Source organism: Monodelphis domestica, chromosome 5 (genome assembly GCF_027887165.1).
Source record: "Monodelphis domestica isolate mMonDom1 chromosome 5, mMonDom1.pri, whole genome shotgun sequence".
Taxonomy (NCBI): Eukaryota; Metazoa; Chordata; class Mammalia; order Didelphimorphia; family Didelphidae; genus Monodelphis; species Monodelphis domestica.
In genome coordinates, this window is record NC_077231.1 from 160989321 (window position 1) to 161008770 (window position 19450).

General features: G+C 32.9%; 1 protein-coding gene across 1 annotated transcript in view; it reads left to right on the top strand.

Moving 5' to 3' along the window:
- SEMA3C (semaphorin 3C) overlaps window positions 1-19450 on the top strand; it is a 180260-nt gene that overhangs the window by 104306 nt on the left and 56504 nt on the right. Inside the window, exons 6-10 of the mRNA XM_001370101.5 lie at window positions 3075-3165; window positions 11392-11511; window positions 14761-14903; window positions 16627-16741; window positions 18903-18972. Coding sequence (XP_001370138.2) covers window positions 3075-3165; window positions 11392-11511; window positions 14761-14903; window positions 16627-16741; window positions 18903-18972 — 539 coding nt within the window. The remainder of the gene's footprint in view (window positions 1-3074; window positions 3166-11391; window positions 11512-14760; window positions 14904-16626; window positions 16742-18902; window positions 18973-19450) is intronic.

The window sequence follows — 19450 nt, forward strand, 5'->3', positions numbered from 1 at the left end:
TAAATTTCTGACAATCTATTCTTTTATAAACTTTATTTCTAGTCAAATTATGTGATTTTAAGACTATGCTTTCACATTACCACAATATCCTTCTGTTTCTCTATTTGTGAAATCAGGTGAAAGTGAGAAAAAATTACTTTGAATGACTTCAGAACTTGATCTTATATAAATAATGACTTTATTCTCTATATAACAGGACATAGCACTATTTTTTTGCCCTCCAGTGGAGCATATTGATGAAATGACAATTAAAAAGTTTCCTTCAATCTAAAAATTTAAGATGTAGGATATATACACACATCTATATTCATATATGTGTATATGATATTTTTATGGTTTCAAACTGTGACTTGGATTATTTTAATAAACACATAGAAGATTTGCTGGTAATATGAAACAAAATAATTAAATATAGTTTCCTTAATATTCAGGATCATAAATACAATACAAACCTAAAAATATCCCAGAGGACTTGATTATACTTTATTTCACCCATTATCACAACCTTAACAACTCTATTACTTCTATATCATTGGATATTGGAACGAACGGTGTTTGAAAAGATTAAGGAGGGAATGGGATCTTCTCTGAGTTGTTGATTGAACATTGCCTCTTCTACTTGTTTGGGTGAGATTTTGCCTCTACTCCCATCAATAGCAGCTAGCTTGGCTCCTACCTACCTATCACTTCATCCCTGTTTCACTAGATATCACGGCATTAAAGTTTCTTCTCGGATCCATGCTTGCAAAGGATCCATTGCTTCTGATTCTCTTCCATTCATGTTCCCACTACTACAATTTTGGTGGTTCCCTGAGGCTCATAAAAACATCAAGTTCAATGCATACAGGACATCATTGGAGCTAAAAAGATCTACCCCAGGCACAGAATAAACCAGCATAATAATGAAGCTTTGGGAGCTCCTTGAAGGCAAGGACTGCCTTCTGCTTTTCTTTATACCCCCAGTATTTAGTACAGTGCCAGCACATTATAGCCATTTAATAAATACTTATAGATTAACAGATTCCTGTCTCTGAGATGAAAGAGAAAAATGAGAGATGAAAAAAGAGAGAAAGAAAAAGATGAGGAAAAAAAGAGTTAGGAGGAAGCCATTAGCCATTTCATATAGAAGACTAAGTTGGAAACCTTCTGTAGAAAAGAGCCAGAGCAACTGTTCAGAGCTGGGTGGAGGAGGTTCTCTGAACTACAATCTTCTTTGTATTAAGATGATCACATTGGCTCTCTATTGTTTATTTGTGTATATATATATCCCAAGCTAAACTAGATCCTCCAGTTTGCTATAGTGGAAAAACCATTGTACTTGGAGTCAGACAACATGGACTCCAATTGTATTTCTGAAATTTATCATCTGTTACTTTAAGCCAATCACTTAAGACTTTCAAGAATTTGTATTTCATAACTTGGAGAGTCTCTTCTACTCCTAGATAAATGATCCTCATATTATGGAAAGCAGAAGTCGTATCCAATTCATTTCTATATGCTTCAATATCAAATAATATAGACTTTGCACATAATAACAGTTCAGATCAATTCAACAAAAATATTGAATGAATGAACAAGGAAACTGAAGATTTATTTAAAATGATAATTAATTATAATCATAAAAATTAGTAAGGCAAGTCAAAACAGTCATCCTTTAATATCATATTAATGGTATTCCCTCCTCTGTTACCTGAGATATATTTTAGACACTGTGTATATTTGTATATGTATCCTGTAAGGGCCAGAATGTAAGGGGTTGGACTAGATCATTTAAGAATAAATAGCTTGGCCAGGAATTTAATCAATTCCAAAATGATTTTTAGCAATTTATTTATAAAATATAGAAAGAGTGAAAGTAAGAAAATCAGAAAGAAGATAGGGTAAGATATCTAGCGTACACACTATGTATTTTGCTCCAGCCCTGACTCAACCCAGGCAGGGCTAATTGGTCCTTGAGCCAGGAACCTGGGGATGCAAGAAGCCTCTCCTGAGGCTAGTCTCTTCAGAAAATCCAAGGAAAGGAGTCAGCCTTTTTCATTCACCTCATGTGGTAGTTCTAAGAAAAATAGAAACAGTCCAAGGTCCTCAATCATATCTCCTCCAAGGTCAAGTTGAAGACAAAAGACCCAAAAGACCTCTTCACAGGAAGTTCTTGGAATTTTTAAAGATCATTCCTTTTCATCACTTCCTGTGACTTTCCATTTTCCATGTACCAATTAGAGCTAAAGCTTTGCTTAGGACTTCCCAGTCAGTTGATTCTGATTCATCACCCGCTATCACACACATGGGTCACAGACCTCCCCCACTCAAGTGTAAATGGGGTTTATATGCTTCTGGTGATTAAATCTAAAAATGGGGAGGGGAGAGTTAATTTAATCTTCATACTACATACGTATGTACACCCAAATACAAAAAGAGAGAGATTGGTTTTTTGTTGTTGATATGGCATTTGTAAAATACGTTCATTTTGTTTGTGGTTGTTGTTTTATTAAGTAATATATCAATAAGATAACTCAAAAGTGTTTATTAAATGTGTAGAATGTTTTAAGCAATGAGCAAAAAAATACAAAAATAAAATTATTTCTGTCCTCAAAGAAATTTAATGTCTTAAGGTAAAACATTTAGTGGCAAAATGAAACTTGATTCATTTTAAACATCTTTATGAAACATTGTCTTCTATAGTATTAATATAAAGAATATATTTTGTGACTGTATAAAACAACTTTCTTGATTTGCCACTCCATCCTAACTATCAGGTTGTAGTTCATAATTACCTCTGACTTTCAAATAGCTTTTGCTGGTTCTTCCTTTAGAATCATTCAATGCTCGGGTCAGATTTTGGGATGGGATGACATTAAGATAAGGAATGAGTCCTCTGAGATTAAGTTAACTTTCAGAAATAAATAGTTCTTAGAGGTCAAAAATTCTTAGGATAAAATTAGATGGGAAATTTAACAAGGAACATATTCTTCCAGGTATGTTTTTGACAATCTTGTTTTAAACTAATGCCCCATTTCCTACAGATTTATAAAGTTGCTTCAATGCATTAATCTTCCCTTTATTCTACATTAAAGGAACAAGTCTTCATGATTGATTCTAAGTGTGAATCTGGAAAAGGGCGCTGTTCTTTCAACCCCAATGTAAACACGGTGTCTGTTATGATCAGTGAGTATAAAAACAAAATGTGAAATATTGTGAATTAAGTAATGTAAACTAATAATGTGGTATATAAAAATCCTCCCTTCTTATAAAAGTCCCTTTTGGATCTCCATATGAAATTTAAAGTATGTGTATGTGAAGAACAAATTGACAATGAAGAGGAGGTGATGTTGGGAAAGAGTAGTTAAATTTTTAATTTTCCCTTTCCTGAAATGTCCTGTGATTAAAATATACTATTTTATGTCTATATTTTGCTTAATAAGTATAATCCCAAAATATCATTTTTGTAATCTGCAAACATGGCAAGGATATGAAATTTCCTGGTATGAGTTCTCTTTACTAGGAATACTCAAAATTCCTCTACAATTTTGATAAATCCTAGTGTAGCCTATGATGAAGTGAATCACCTACTTATGAGAAAAATGTATTATATATAAAATCAAGAACTGAACTGAGGTTATCTTGACTCCAAAGGCTTTTGATCTACTTTGTCATGCTACTTTTCTAATAGCTTGTAATATGTTGCAAATATGGATTCAGTAGTGTTTTTTTTTACTTTTTCCAATTGTCTATCATTCCCCCCACCTTGTTTTATTTAAACCTTACTTCTTTAAAAGTTATTATTAATGTTGTATCTCTTTAGAGAGATAGACAGGAAAATGAATCAGATACCAGTATAACCAGATAGCAGTATCTCTCTATATTTTCCCAAAAGTGCTACATTAAGAAATAAGAGAAAGAGAGACAATTGGAATACTTGGAATTCTAATAGACTTACTCTAAACTTGTCTTCGAATCCCCAGTGCCCTGTATTCATAAGCAAATCTAAATGTCACAGAAAACCAAATCATACATCCTAAGATAATGAATTTATTCATTCTTAAGGTTTTCTCATTAAAGTAATTAAATCATTCAGAAATTACTTGAATATGCCAGTGATCATCAGTAGATTGAGATGGTTCAAACTGAATTTGTATTTCAATATGTTCAGTGTACATTGCTCTTTTATGATGTATTATGAATGACAGATTGTTTTTCTTTCTAAAAGACTGCTTGAAGTAATCTCACAATTGGTGCTTCTGTAATAATGCATTTAAATAGACAACCTTTTTTTCTCACATGTGGATTCTACTTGAAGTCAGGTGGACCCAGCATAAATTGTGCTTCTGATAATCACCAAGTAAAGTAACAATGGAACTGTTGAGTTTGGGGTTTTTTTGCCTTTGCATTTTTGTCTTCAAGCATAATATTTGATACATAGAATATTCTTCAGAAATATTTGTCTGAAGTTTGAGTTTGAACATCTAAAATGAGTAACTTGACTGAATCGACAGTCATATGAACCTACTGCTATGTGCCAAGCATTATGCTAGGTCTTGAGGAAGCAAAGGTGAAAAACAAGATAGCCCGGACCTGAGGAAATTTATATTCTATTGGAGGACACACATATAAGAAAACAAAACACAAAGTTATATGAAGGAGACACTAAGTAACAGGGGAATCAAGAGAGAACTTGAGATCTAAGAAGGGGAGGCATATTAAAAGCATACTGAAGAACTTTTGCACAGTCCTGGAAATAGAACATAAATCACTGGGTATGAGGAATATCAAGTGGCTAATGATAAGGCCAGGGACAAATCATGAAGGGATTTGAATGTCAAATATTTGAGTTCATATCTCATCATAAGGGCAAAACAGGAGCCACTATAACTTTTTGAGTAGGTGAGTGACATGGTCAGAAATATTTAGATATTTAGAAATATCATGTTTGATATCCATTTAGGGTACAAATTGGAAGGAACAAAGACGAGACAAAAAGAATCATTTTTGAGGTTATCGTAGTAGTTCAGGTGAGAGAGGTTACGAGGTTGAGATAAAGTGATATTCATTTAAGTAGACAGAAGGGGTAAGTGCAAGAAATGTGAAGGTAGAATTGATAATGTATAGTAATTGATTGGATGTGGATAGTGATGAGATTAGAGAACAGTTAAAGATTACTCTCAATGAGTAAATTTGAGAGACTGGGATGAATGGTGATATTTTTGACCGAAATAGAGAAGTTTAGAAAAAAATGGGAAAAAATGGATGATTTGTTTATCTTTGGACAGGTTAAATCTGAGATATCTAAAAGGCATCAAACAGACAATATTTGCTAGGAAATTGGTTTTGTGAGTGTGAAAGTCAGGGGAGAACTTGGCTGCATAAAATTGTGTGATCCAGATGATGACTGAACTCCTGGGAGCTGAGAAGACCATAATAATGGAGGGAGGAGAGAAAGGAAAATGCTTTTGTGAAGACTCACAGTTATGAGGTCTCAGCATATGGCTGAAGCTCTAAGGAAAGACCAAATAGTTAGTAAAAGATAGGGAAAAATTGCATCAGTATAACCCTAGAGGGAAAGAATATCCAGGAAGAACAGGTAGTCAGCACTTTTAAGTGATGCAAGAAGATCAAGAAGGAGATGTAAGAGAGGCTATTGGGTTTGTCAGTCAAGAGATCATTGCTGAATTTGTAGAGTGAAGAATCTGTCAAATTATGAAGTTTAAAAATAGATTACAAGGGACAGATTAGGTGGTATAGTTTATAAAGCACCAGGTCTGGACTAGAGAGGAGTTGGGTTCAAGTATGGCATCAGATACTTCATAGCTGTGTGATTCTGGGCAAGTCACTTAGCCCCATTTGCCTAGCCCTTGCTGCTCTTCTTGGAATTTGTTACCAAGAAAGAAGGTAAGGATTAAGAAAAAAGTAGATTATTTGATATGTTAGTCTTTGTTGGTAAGAGGCCAAACAGGAGATGAAAGAGTGAACCAAGAGATCGTTAAGGATAAAATAGACCTAGGCATATTTGAGAGTAGCAGGGAAGGAGCCAACACACAGAGAGAGATTAAAAAGTAGGGAGAGGATTATTGTGGAGGCAATTTGCCAGAGGAGACAGAGTGGGTTAGATCAAGGTTACAAATAGAGGAATTCAGGACTCAGTAGCTAAATCAGGACACAAGTTAAAGAGTATGCCAAAATGTAATATAATAAGTGACTTAGAATTTTTAGGCTTAGATATTATGATGTATTCCTCACATACGTGGAATTTTAGAACTTTGTAGTACCTTAGACTTCATTAGATCTGATGAAATATTATAGTCCATATTCTCATTTTATAAATAAGGACTAATGCCTAGACAGGTTAAATTATTGGTCCAAAGTAACACAATTAAATAGTGGCAGGCCTGAGTCTGGAACCAAATCTCCTGGCTCATAATCCAGAGTTTTTCCCAACAGTCTATCACAATGCAGTCTATATTTTTGTACTTTAACATTTTTATTGAATAACTAAAGAAATAAATGCAGCAGATGTTGGCACATAAAAAAAATTTTTGAGTGTTAGAGTTGTAAGCATTATTTTAGGCATTATACTTATTTATTATGGTTATTACTTACCATAGAAGTATTTGTCATGATGAACCCTAGGGATAAGAAAAGAAAAGGGATATTAGAATGTGTCTCTTCACATAATTTTTATATACACTTAATCCTCGATGGAAATGTTTATATTTACTTAATAGCTTAAATCTTGAGTTTGACTAGTTGGTTAAAATTATGAAATTTTTTAGAAGTTAGTACACTGAGAAAGGTAGGGGGACAATTCATTATTTCCTCACTTTGCCTTCTTATGTTCCTCAAGTATTTCTTTAAGGGAGACAATATTCTTTCAGACTCTCAGTGACACTTAGACTATGTTGTGTATTAGAAAATTGTGACAGTTAGACTATGTAGTATTTGTGATTTTGTCACTTTAGAAAATAGGTAATATTTTCACTTTAGATAATTTAATATATATAATTATATATGTTATATATAAAATATATAATAATTGGATTTTTAGGTAATTTAAAGATTTGATTTTATAAGATAGCTGTGACATCTGCCCTATCATCGTGTAAATTTCATAAGATCAGGCAATTTTCAACCATTGCTAAAGCACAAAATGGCCAAATGAAGTGACTTTGAAAATATATCAATAATTGTGATGTTTATGTGCTTACTGGAGCTCCAGCAGTATAGTCACACAGCCCTTGGGGCAAAATTTAAAAGCATAAGTTTTTTAACTTCCCCCAAAATGAGTTTCACAGAAACTCTAAAAAAAGAATTTTAATTCTTTACCCTAACAAAGCATGCTTCTTACCGAGATAGATATACATCAGTTAAGCATTTCATTAGAGCAGAGAAAGCACAGCAGGACCGGCAACCATGCTATAATAAATTAGAATGATTTTAAGGAAGGAAGTGAAGCTGACAGGAACATTTGATACTTGATTACCCAAGTAAGTTTTGTGGAATGTATAAGGCCCAGTTAATAAACTGGTGTACATTTGGATTTGAAATTGCATTCTTCCAATTTTTTTTGGTTTTGTTTTATTTTTAATGATACAAACATAAGAAGTACAAGACCTATGGTAATCAGCCTACAGGACAACAGGAATTCGACACTGACTGCCTGAGAGGAAATGAAGCATAAGAATGAGAAATAATTACAAGTTCATTTTAATTCAATAACCATATATGTGTATCTATGCATAGGTACCCATAGACTCTTACACATATATGCATAATATATGTGCATTTCTATGCAATTATTTTTATAGACTTTTAGAGAAGCAAAATTGTTCAAATACTTCTTTCTACTCATTTTGGTTATCCTCTTACAATGGACTCCCACATAGTTTGGACCCCTTCTGGGAGGAGGGGCAGGGAGCCACAATGCCTGCCATACCTGCTAGTGAACTGGTAGGGGTCCAGTTCATGACCCAGTAAGTAATACAACAGAAAAATTCCTCATGTCCCATTCTCTATTGCATTCTTTCTTATTACTAAGTAGAAAGCCTAGAGAGCCTCAGAAAACATGGGTCATGCCAACATGACCACATTCTGCGGGCTGCCAGGGGATTTACTTTGGAACATCAGTCAAAGAACACAGCTGTGTGGCAGCTCAGTCAGGACCTAACCTTGCTAAATTTGATTGTTAAAGATTGCCGTTAGCTCCTGTTTTATACCCAGGGGGTAACATTGATGCTAACCAGTGGAATTTTCTTTGTTCCTCAAGGGAAGATTTTATATGCTTTTCATATATGTTCATAACATATGGGCCCTGTTTCTTACTTTGAAGTCCATAGAAAATAAAGGGACTTCTTCTATGGACTTACTTTGAAGTCCATAGAAAATAAAGGGACTATTAATAAATCTTTTTCCTTCTATAGTTGTCTTTTTCTTATCTTTATATACTACATTTCCTCTACATTTAATTTTTTAAAATGTCTGAATTATCAGGAAAATTCCTTGCAACTTAAAAATCCTAGAGGAACTTACATTACTATTTAAAATTTAATATTTTTAGTATGCAAGTGTTAAAACTGAAAGTCACTGTAGTCAGTACTAGTAACAACCTTTTTATGAATTTGAAAGTTTTTAGATTCTGAACAAGAGGTCAGGGAGGTAAAAACTTGTTTATCCCTTTAAACAAATTAAAATTTTTCTTTTTTTCTTATTTGAACTAGTGAGAGACACTATTTTATAAAAGAGTGGTATCAAACTAAAATAGAAAAAGATCCACTAAATCTTTTAGAAGGAGAGGGAAAAGGTGAAGATGTATCAATTCAAGAAGTTACACTTACTAAACACCTATCATTTTCTAGACAATGTACTAAATACTAGAGATATAAAAATAAAAGTTAAATCATTCATGCCCTCAATGAACTTATAGTCTTTAGGATAGACTACATATAAAAGTGTGTATAAAATAAATAGAAGGTAATTTGGACGACAAGATTATCAATAACTAGGAGCATCAGGAAAAACTTAATGTCAAAGGTGCTGCTTGAGCTGAATTTAGAGGAAACAATTCTGTAAGTCGAAGATAAGGAGTGAGTATATTGTAAGTATGGATGACAGTTGATGGGAAAGGATAGAAATGAGATGGATAGTTTTGAGTGAGGGATAGGAAGTAATTTTAAGGAGGATGATACCAAGGTTGTGAATGTCATTAATTAGATAGATGGTTCTATTCAATACTTCAGGATGGAAAAATGATGAATTATTTTCTGAAAATTTTGAGTTGGTAATGTTTTTAGGACATCCATTTTGAGATGATCAAAAGAAAGTTAGTGATAGGAAAGTGGAGTTCATGAGTAAAACTAGAATTTGACTTATAGGTCTGAGAATCATCTGTATGGAGAACAAAATTGAATGCCTTTAGTACTTGAGTCAAGGGAGAGAGAGAGGGAGAATAAGAACCAAGGCTTAGGAGACCCCATAGTTAGGGTTTGGTACTAAGATAATAATCCAGCAAAGTAGGCTGAGAAGACATGACCAGACAGGTGGAAAAATGAGAGATGTGGAGAGAACAAATATCCAAAATAAAGGGGAAGTCAACATTATCACATGCTATAGAGAGATCAAGAATAATATGGACTTTAAAAAAAACTATTTAATTTGACAGAGATTGTCTAGTCAATCAAGTAATTAATATACATTTATTAAACATTAACTAAATAACAGACACTGTGCTACCCACTGGGGATACAAAAAGAGGCAGAAGACAATCATAACCTAAAAAGACCTTACAATCTAATGGAAGAGTCAATATGGAAACCAATATTTAAAAGCAAATTTTATATACAAGAAATAGGAATTTTTTAAGAAGAGGGATAGCACTGGAATTAAGAGGGGTTCCTGTAGAAAGTGGGGTTAGTTGGAACTTAACAGCAAATTAGGGAGGTGAATATTAAGAGTGGAGGAGTCTGGAGAGCCTTCCAAGCATAGAGGACTGCCAGAAAAAATACCCAGCGTGGAGGGATGGAGTTTCTTGTTCATCAGCCAGGAAGCCAGTGTCAGTAATTGAAGAGTACATCTTGGGAATAAGGTAGAAGAAGGGGCTACGTTATGAAGGACTTTGAACACTGAACAAAGCATATTCTGTTTGCTCCTGAAGGCAATAGGAAACCACTTCTAATTTATTGATAATGTAAGGAGGTGACTGGAATTTTAGGAAAATCACTTTATTGGTCAAATGGATTGGAATGGGGAGAGATTTGAAGCAGGTGGACCCATCAAGGAGGCTATTGCAATAATTAAAATGTGAGTTGATAAGTTGCTACACTAGGATGGTGGCAGTATCAGAGGAGAGGAGTATTGGAGAGATATTGCAAAGGTGAAGAAGATAAGCCTTGGTCACAGCTTGGATATTGGTGGGAAGTGGGGGCAGGAGGTAGGTCAGAGATAATGAGGAGTCCAGGATGACTCCTAGGTAATAAGCCTGAGGGAATGGGAAGCTGTTGCCTTCAGTAGTAATAGGGAAGTTGGGAGGAGGGGTATTTCAAGGGAAAGATAACATTATGTTTTGGGCATATTGAATTTAAGATATTTACTGGGCATCCAGTTCAAGATGTCAAATATGATGCAAGACTGAAGGTCAGAGGAGAGATTGGGTCTGGAAAGATGGATCTGAGAATCATGAAGATAGTAATTAAATCTATGGAATCTGATAAAATCACCAAGTAGCCTAGAGGAATAAGAGAAGAGAGCCCAAGATAGAGCCAGGGACACATCTTTATAGCTAACAAAAGAGGCAAAGAGTTTTCAGACAGGGAGGAAGAAAACCAGGAGAGAGAAACATCCTGAAAACTTATTGAGAAGAGAGTAGCCAGAAGGAGAGTGATGTTAAAGCCTGAAGTGCACACACTCATAGATGAGGGAAATGAGGTCAAGAGTGGATTACCAGCTAGTTAGGGACCAGATGGAACTATTTCATCAGTTTTTGAACTCCAAATTTAGTGTTCTTTTCATTTACTCGGGGGAGAAAGTTCAGTAATCAAGCATTTTAATTATTTGGAATGGTTTACCTTTACCAAAATACCTATAAGCATATGAATTGAGACTTAATATTAAATTCTGTCAGAGGTCTTCTCCCATATCTATACCTTGAAGTGAATGCATTGTGGCCTGTCCCTTTACCTATATGTCTCTGGCAAAAATCTACTTGTTCAGCAACATGGTGCTTGATTTTTGTATAAGTTGAATTTTTGAATTTGAATAATGGAATCTCATCAGAAGATATGTGTGCTAAATACCTGATATGACTTTGCGCTAAAAGACAAGTAAGCTCATTTATGCCTTTAAAAAAGGATGGTTAAAAATATAAATAAGTTCAGAATTTCTCTTCCCCCCCCTCCTCTGATATAGATGAAGAACTTTTCTCAGGAATGTACATCGATTTCATGGGGACGGATGCTGCTGTTTTTCGTAGTTTGACCAAAAGGAATGCAGTCAGAACGGATCAACACAATTCTAAGTGGCTTAGTGGTAAGACAGACAGTCATCTTAATGGATGCTTTTGATTCTCACATACAAGCCTTTTTTGTGGTTATTTCTAAAATTTTCAGAAAGGAAACAGGGAAAATGTCAAGAAAATAACATGTCCCAGATAATATACTCCAGTGTGATTGATGAAGATTCTTACCCAGTTGGTTCTAAATATTTAGCTAAAGTGAATAATTTAAATAGTCTCTGATTCATGTTACATTTTGCTATCTTCATCATAAGGCAGTTTTCACAGAAAAAAATATACACATAAATATATATATATATATGTTTAGGCATATATATTAGTCTATGTCATATTAGCAACTAGGGCAACAATAAACAAAATCTCTTTTGAAAGCAATTATTCATTATGTTTAGTTAAATTGTACAATAAACTGATATAGCTTGAAATCACTAGAGTACATTATAATTTATATGTATTTGATGGCTTTAAAATAAGGCTGGGTTGTAATCCCTTTTTTACTATAGCCTTTATCATAGATGAGCAGGAATACATTCACAAAAATCTATCTCCTGGGCTCTCGAGAAATGTTTATCATAAGAGTTCTTCATCTGATCTTACTCTGCCACTTTGGCCTTTTGTTTAAGAGGAAGGAAAAAAAAATCAGGAAGATCCTTGTCCCTATGCCTTAGGGAAAATGCCTTTCTGACTGTCAATGTGGCAATCTGTTTAACATTGCCCAGATAATCATGAATCACCCTAGCAAAGCATCCAATCTCACTGATATTCCAGGGTAAGAAAGCACTGATTGTGCGTTTATTTCATGAAATTATTCTTCCAGTACATCTGGAAGCTGAGACTTCTGAAAGTTGATTATGGTCTGAGAATAAGGAAACCCTCTATGTCTTTAAATGGCATCACATTTTTTTTCTTTGAAGTTCTTACCCTTCATTCAATATTCTGTATTTTAATGTAGCTATTTTTTTTTAAATCTTCAACTTTTACCTCCTTAACCTGCTTCATTGAATTTCTCTGTATATGGACAAAACTGAAAGTGGTTCACTGAGGCAGGGGTGCCAAACTCAGTTATAAATAAGGACCCCCAAACCATACATAAGGATTCCTTTGGGTCACTTATTGACTTATTATATATAACAACATATTTCGTTTTCTATGTATGCATGCATATATATGTATGTGTTATTGATTTATCAACACATTAAAATCAGATAGGAATTACATTTTCATTTAGTACAGGCCATACTCAGGAGGGGTGTGCATTTGGCCTGTGGGCCATATGTTTGACAAATACCTTTAAAATATATATGAACTAAACACCTACTTCTCTCATTGAAACTGTGAGTATATCACATTTATATACATGCAAATTTTCAATGAGAAAGGTAGGTATTTATGTGTATATATTATATTTTTTATATATACACACATACATGTTCCAAGGAAAAGGATAGTATTTTAAGAGTATTTACATAAAATCTTAGAATATTTGAGGATCAGCATAACATTTTAGAGTCAGGATAGATCTCAGAGATTCCATGATACTTGACAATTAAAGATTTCATATTATAAATGAAAAAAATATCGGTAATAGAAAAACATCTCATATCCTTACTTAAGGATGAAACCATAACCTAGGACTAGATATCTTGAACAACCTTGAACTGCCCTATATTCTGAGATCTCTGCTGCAAAAGAGAAATATTTTCCTCTGCTCAAAATTATGTAAGATTATTTCCATTTCCCTTCTTTACAACATGTTTGTAATTGTTGCAGACAATGGAACTATTGGGAAGAAAAAAGTGTTGGCCCATTTTTATCAAACAGTGGAATGTGAAAAATAATTGGAATTTAGTTCTGTTTTCCCATGGAAAATAATAACTAGGAAGAAACACTTAGCAAAAATTAATCCCCTAATTAGATAATTTCTCTTTCCCAATTCATTATTGATAATAACAGTCATAGTAGTTACCAAAGAAGATGAAGAAAATATTGCACATTTTTATATTTTATAATTTAAACAGGACTTGCTTCACAAAAACCCTTTAAGGTAAAATGGAGAAGACAATGCTTTTTTCCAGAACATAAGATTGAGGGAAGGTTAAGGAACTTGCCATAGTCACACAGCTAATAAGTGTGTGAGGAGAGATTCAAGTTTGGTACTCTATCCACTATGCCACCGAGCTGCCACTTAACTAACTTCCCTGTTTTTGCTGAGGAATCACTTTGTCTCTGCCTCTGTCTCTGCCCCCCTCTCTCTCTGTCTCTCTGTCTCTGTCTCTCTGTCTCTCTCTCTGACTCTCTCTCTGTCTCTCTGTCTCTGTCTCTCTGTCTCTCTCTGTCTCTCTCTCTGTCTCTCTCTCTCTGACACACACATACATATATACACACATTTCAGTTAGTTATCAAGTTATATATATTTTACTAGCACAATGTATCTCACATTTGTACCCTTTTCCCCATTTACCTCGCCCTGATCCCAATTCAGGTCCTTATTACCTCTTACCTGGATTATTCTAAGAGCCTTTTAATTTGGTCTGCCAATCTCTTTCCTCACCAATCATTCCATTCTTTGGTGGTTAATAGAATAATTTTATCTGAGCCAGGAATCCGATTATATCTAAATCTGAATTGGGCCCCATTTTTTTTCTAAGATAACTCCTCAAAATAGCATTTATGGTCTTGGTCATTCAGGGCCCAACACCTAGCCAGCCACTTTATTCATCTGGACCTTAATTTCCTCATCTCTAAAGTGGAATAACAATAGCATCTACTTATCAGAATTGATGTAAGAATGAAATAAGATAAAATTTGTAAAGCATTTGAAAATCTTAACAGGGCTGAAGTAAAAGCTCTTTATTTTTATTATTATTACTATTAAGTGTCTGGTTGTAGAAGAATAGATGCTGCGGAGAATTAAACAAATAAAATATAGTGCCTGATAATTTGGAATATACAGCCATATAAGATTTAGAAATGTGCAAAAATACTATAATCCCATGCAGAATTTATTATTATGATTTCTTTTTTAAAGTATTGCTTATCTTATCTTCAACATACTCTACATTCTAGTCCAACTCACTGGCTTGCTTTTTCCTCAACTGTTTTTATTTTTGGCTTTTGCAGCACTGTCACCTAGCATAATGCTTCACACATAGTAGATGTTAATATGTTCTTATTTAAATGGAATTATAAATCAAACTTCTTAAAGTAGATTAATGATGCCTATGTAAGTATTCTAATTATCATCTTTAATGTTTTCTTTCTAGAACCTATGTTTGTAGATGCACATGTTATCCCAGATGGCACTGATCCCAATGATGCAAAAGTATACTTTTTCTTCAAAGAAAGACTAACTGATAACAGTGGTTCTACGAAGCAGATTCATTCCATGATTGCTAGAATCTGTCCTGTGAGTATATTTCTCTGGAAGCAATAACCTACTTTAATTGGATAAGAAAAAAACACATATTTCTTCTCCAACGTGTTTGCTTGCTTCTGCTAATGATATTACACTTTGAAATAAAACAGTGGGAATGCTTTTGTGTAATATCTTTACATTGGAGAAATAGAGCAAATATTTTGTAATGTTTGTTCAGAAGTAACTATTATTTTGTAGGAATTACTCATTTTCCATGTCACAAAGATGGTTATCGATATAGCTTAAGTATATATACAAAACATTACATGACCTCACAAATGAAACCTAATAATTATAAAAATCCTTCTAAATTTTTAAAAATCAGAGTATTTTCAATGCCAAGAAATAATAATTTTTGTAGCTACATACATAGCTTGATGTAAGATAACTAAATACATTCATATAACTGATAGAGGAACCAAAATTTTATGACTACTCAATTATATTTAATTTTCCATTCAAACATCTTTATTGAACATTTGCAAATCCAAAAGAATTCCATAAACATAACATATAAGACTAGAAGCAGTGGAGAACTCAAAGAACAAATTATAGTTCTTAATATCATAAAATATACAGCCAGACAGGCATTAAAACATATATAAATAGCTATAATGCTAAGTAGAATTTAAAGTTCATTAAGTGGAATAAAAAGTTCTGTTAGATTTCTGAGGAGTAAGATTTCCCTACAGTTGGGAAATCAGAGATGAATTAATGGGAAAATTTAAATTTCACTGAGGCTTTAAAGAATGGGTAATCAGTTTGAGGACCCTAGTCCCCTTTCTCTACTGTTCTAGTGCTTTGGTTTGAACTTTGTTCAAATAATTTAACAATAATACATGGATGTTAACATTTTTTAATTCATTTGAAAACTATTTTCTGTCTTGAGTCCACCAAAATCAGGCTTCCCTCCATATTGTTTATTATAATAATTAATAAAATAATAATTTTAAATTTTATTATATTTATATATTTGTTATATATAAAATAAATAACATTAATAAAATTAATCATTAATAATTATGTGAAACAAAATAGCAAAGTAAAAAGAAAATTAAAAATATTCTGAGTAAAGAGGAAATGGGATACTATAACATCCATTGTAGACTCCATGGGAAGGAGTATATGGTACTATCTTTTGGACTTCACAGAGATTATCATGAATAAAAGGCAACAATTTAGAAGCAATGAGGGCATGCTGAGCATGAAATAGCATGGATCCTTGGAGTCATGTTGTATAAGGCCAATATTCCTATGTACACCTTAAAGAAATTATTATGATTTGGCTGGTAGCAAGAATAAATATTCTTAATGATGCCCCAAGTCATTAAGAAAAGATTAACTAATATTAAATCTATATGGAAATACATAACTCATTTTTACAATGGTTTTGAAGCTTAATATTTTAAAAAGAAAATAGCTAGCTTTATTAAATTGGCCAATGTACTTTTTCTAGAAAATTCATTTATATTAATGTAGCATTCTCTAATAATAGGTACATCAATCACTGCCTTATTTTAATGATATCTCCTAAAATCTTGTCTCATTTATCTATCAGGAAAAAGGATCAGTTTTTAACAGGTAAATATTAAATGTCACCCCAAATATTTCAGAATATTCCCAATCAGGGGTGTTTAAAGTCATGACATGTTTCTATTTTAAAATGTCATATTTAAATTTGATGTGATTTGATTATCAATGCCCTTCTTTGCAGAATGACACTGGTGGGCAGCGTAGCCTTGTCAACAAGTGGACCACTTTCTTAAAGGCTAGATTGGTATGCTCAGTGATGGATGAAGATGGCACTGAAACTTATTTTGATGAACTAGGTATGTTGATGTGAGTCTGGAATTTGAGTTTTAAGAGACAATTTATTAGAATTCTAACTTTCATCATTAGAAACTTTTGTGTTATATATACATATATATATATATATACACATACACACATACATATACAAATGTAATGCATGAATTATTCTGCCTGTAGATAGATGACTTGTAAATTTAATTTCTTTTTCAGAAAACTGCTGAATTAGCTCTGAGGTCCCTTTTAATTATGAGATTCCAAGATTGAATGGGACCTATCTTTACACCAGAAAGACAAATCTCTCTATATATTTTGTGTATGAATTGGAAAAAGACGGAGGTGGGGAGATGGTTGAGAGTCATTCGACAATAATATCCCAAACTAAGGGAGAAGCAGTAAGAAAATTAGGGAGGTGAAGAAAGTGAAAGGTATTACAAATGAGAATTGATAAGAATTAGTGATTGATTGACTTTATTTGATGAAGAAAAGATTACTTCAAATTTTCCAGGCATGGGTGATTTGAATCTCTATTGACAAAATGGAGAAGCTTTACAAATTTCAGTAGAGAAATAATGAATTCCACTTTCGACACATTAAACTCGAACTGTCTAGTGGGATTTTCCTCATTGGATATTCTCTACATCAAACATAACTTTCCAATGGAGGTTTATAATGAATTTGAAATTTAAACTAATAAAGGGATACAAACAATAATGATAGCAACAAGTACTTCAAAAAAATGTACTCCTTTTCCTGTTAGAGATGGGTCATGGCAAGAGGCATATTGCATTTGAAAATACAGTCAATTCTCAAAAAACTTTTTTGGGGGTAATGCCTCTAGAAACTCCATGAAAATCACAAACTCAAATACTGATATACTGAATCTACCAGAAATAGAGGATTAGGTTTCTTCTTCCACCAAAACCTTTAATCTTTTGCTAGAGATGACTGAAAATACACCTTTCTGTATACAATTCTTTATAACTAAACATTAATTCCAAGATGTGTACTTTTTATACTCCAAAAGCATGAAAGAAACCACAAAATGCTGTATACAAAATAAAATTGGTAACATGAAAAACATTTTTTTTTCATTAGAAATTCCCTAGATTTCTGAGACCTTTTGTGTTAACATCTGGATGAAAAAATTTTCAGGCAAGATTCACATTAAAATAAATCATCAATTTGTTAGCCCCAAACTCTGGCCCAATAGAGTCTGTAAACATTCTGGCACAAAGTTTATCTACAAACTTTATTTTCTTACTAAGCCACATCATTGACTTGGCATGCTTAAGCTTAGAGATCAAATGATTTCTACTATGCTTCATGGCCAAAATTGCAATTTAAACTTGAGTTTTAAAGGCAAACAATGAAAATATGCAATGAATATCTCAGGAGTTCTTTTCAAAAGTAGGGTAAACAAGATCTGTGGTGTACCTAGTAGGATAAATGATTCCACAAACTTGTGTGCATTGCCCCTCTCATTTTTTCTTTAATTTTCATAACTGTGAATGTGTGTAATTGTTAAAGTAAAAATGTAAGTGAGGTTATTAATAAAATCACATGAATGACTGAAATTGAGAAAGCTAAATGCTTGAATGTTGAGGATCTATTGTCATAACATTAGATAGCAATTTCCTCATGATTATGGTATCACAGTAGTAGTATAGGTTATTTGGCAGGAAGTACTAATTCATCTTTGGTTTTAAATACCAAGCTGAGTTCCTTGCACATAGTAGGTGAGGTTCAATTTGTTCTGGTATCTTTGTACATAGAATCAGAGTCATAAAACTCTAAAAGATTTTCGAGGTAATGAGGTCATCTTGGAAATGGGAATCTGATTCCAATGGAGATTGAGTGACTTGCTGAGGTGTCATGCATCTAGTAAGGACTTGAGCCAGGATTTGGATGCAGATTTTCAAGACTGTAATACCAATATAGTCCCATTAGGCCATGTAGCCTCATAAAAATATATGCATAATGTTAATGTTATTAATTTATATGGTATTTTATATTTATTATATTATAATAATTAAACATTATGTGTTATATTTTCATATTCATATACTTTATGTAAAATGTTATACATTTTTAATTTATGAGAAATACTATTAGTAGCTAAAATATAGTGTCATATTGAATTTAAAGATTTCATATAGCAATGTATTTTTTCTTTTCTAGAGGATGTGTTTCTGCTAGAAACAGATAATCCTCGGACAACACTTGTGTATGGTATATTTACAACATCAAGGTAATAATCGATTTAAAAAAAAGTTCCTATTCTTATCCAGCTTTAAGCTACATAGTTAATTGAAGAGAATGAACTCTTCTATATTTAATCTGATTTTCCTTAATGATTGAGATAAACTTATTCAATATTTACTTTAAAGAAATTGTCAAATATGTTTCAACTGGACTAAGCAAAAGAAAATCTTGTGTCTTTAACTGGTAGAATGTAATCTTAGTAAAAAGAGGAAAAAATTGATGCTTTGAGCAAAAATTAAATAGCAAAATTAAGCAATGGGAATAAAATCTAGGTTTGTTTATAGATCAATAATGTGATTAGTTTGTCTAGGGGAAGTGATGACAAATATGCCTTAAAATGATCTAAAATTGAATAATGAAGCTTTCCTTTAGTACTTATAGTTACAGAAGATAATTTAGACTCAACTTCAGGAGACATGTTGGAGTACAGACGATAACTATCCAAAACCACTTATAATTATGTT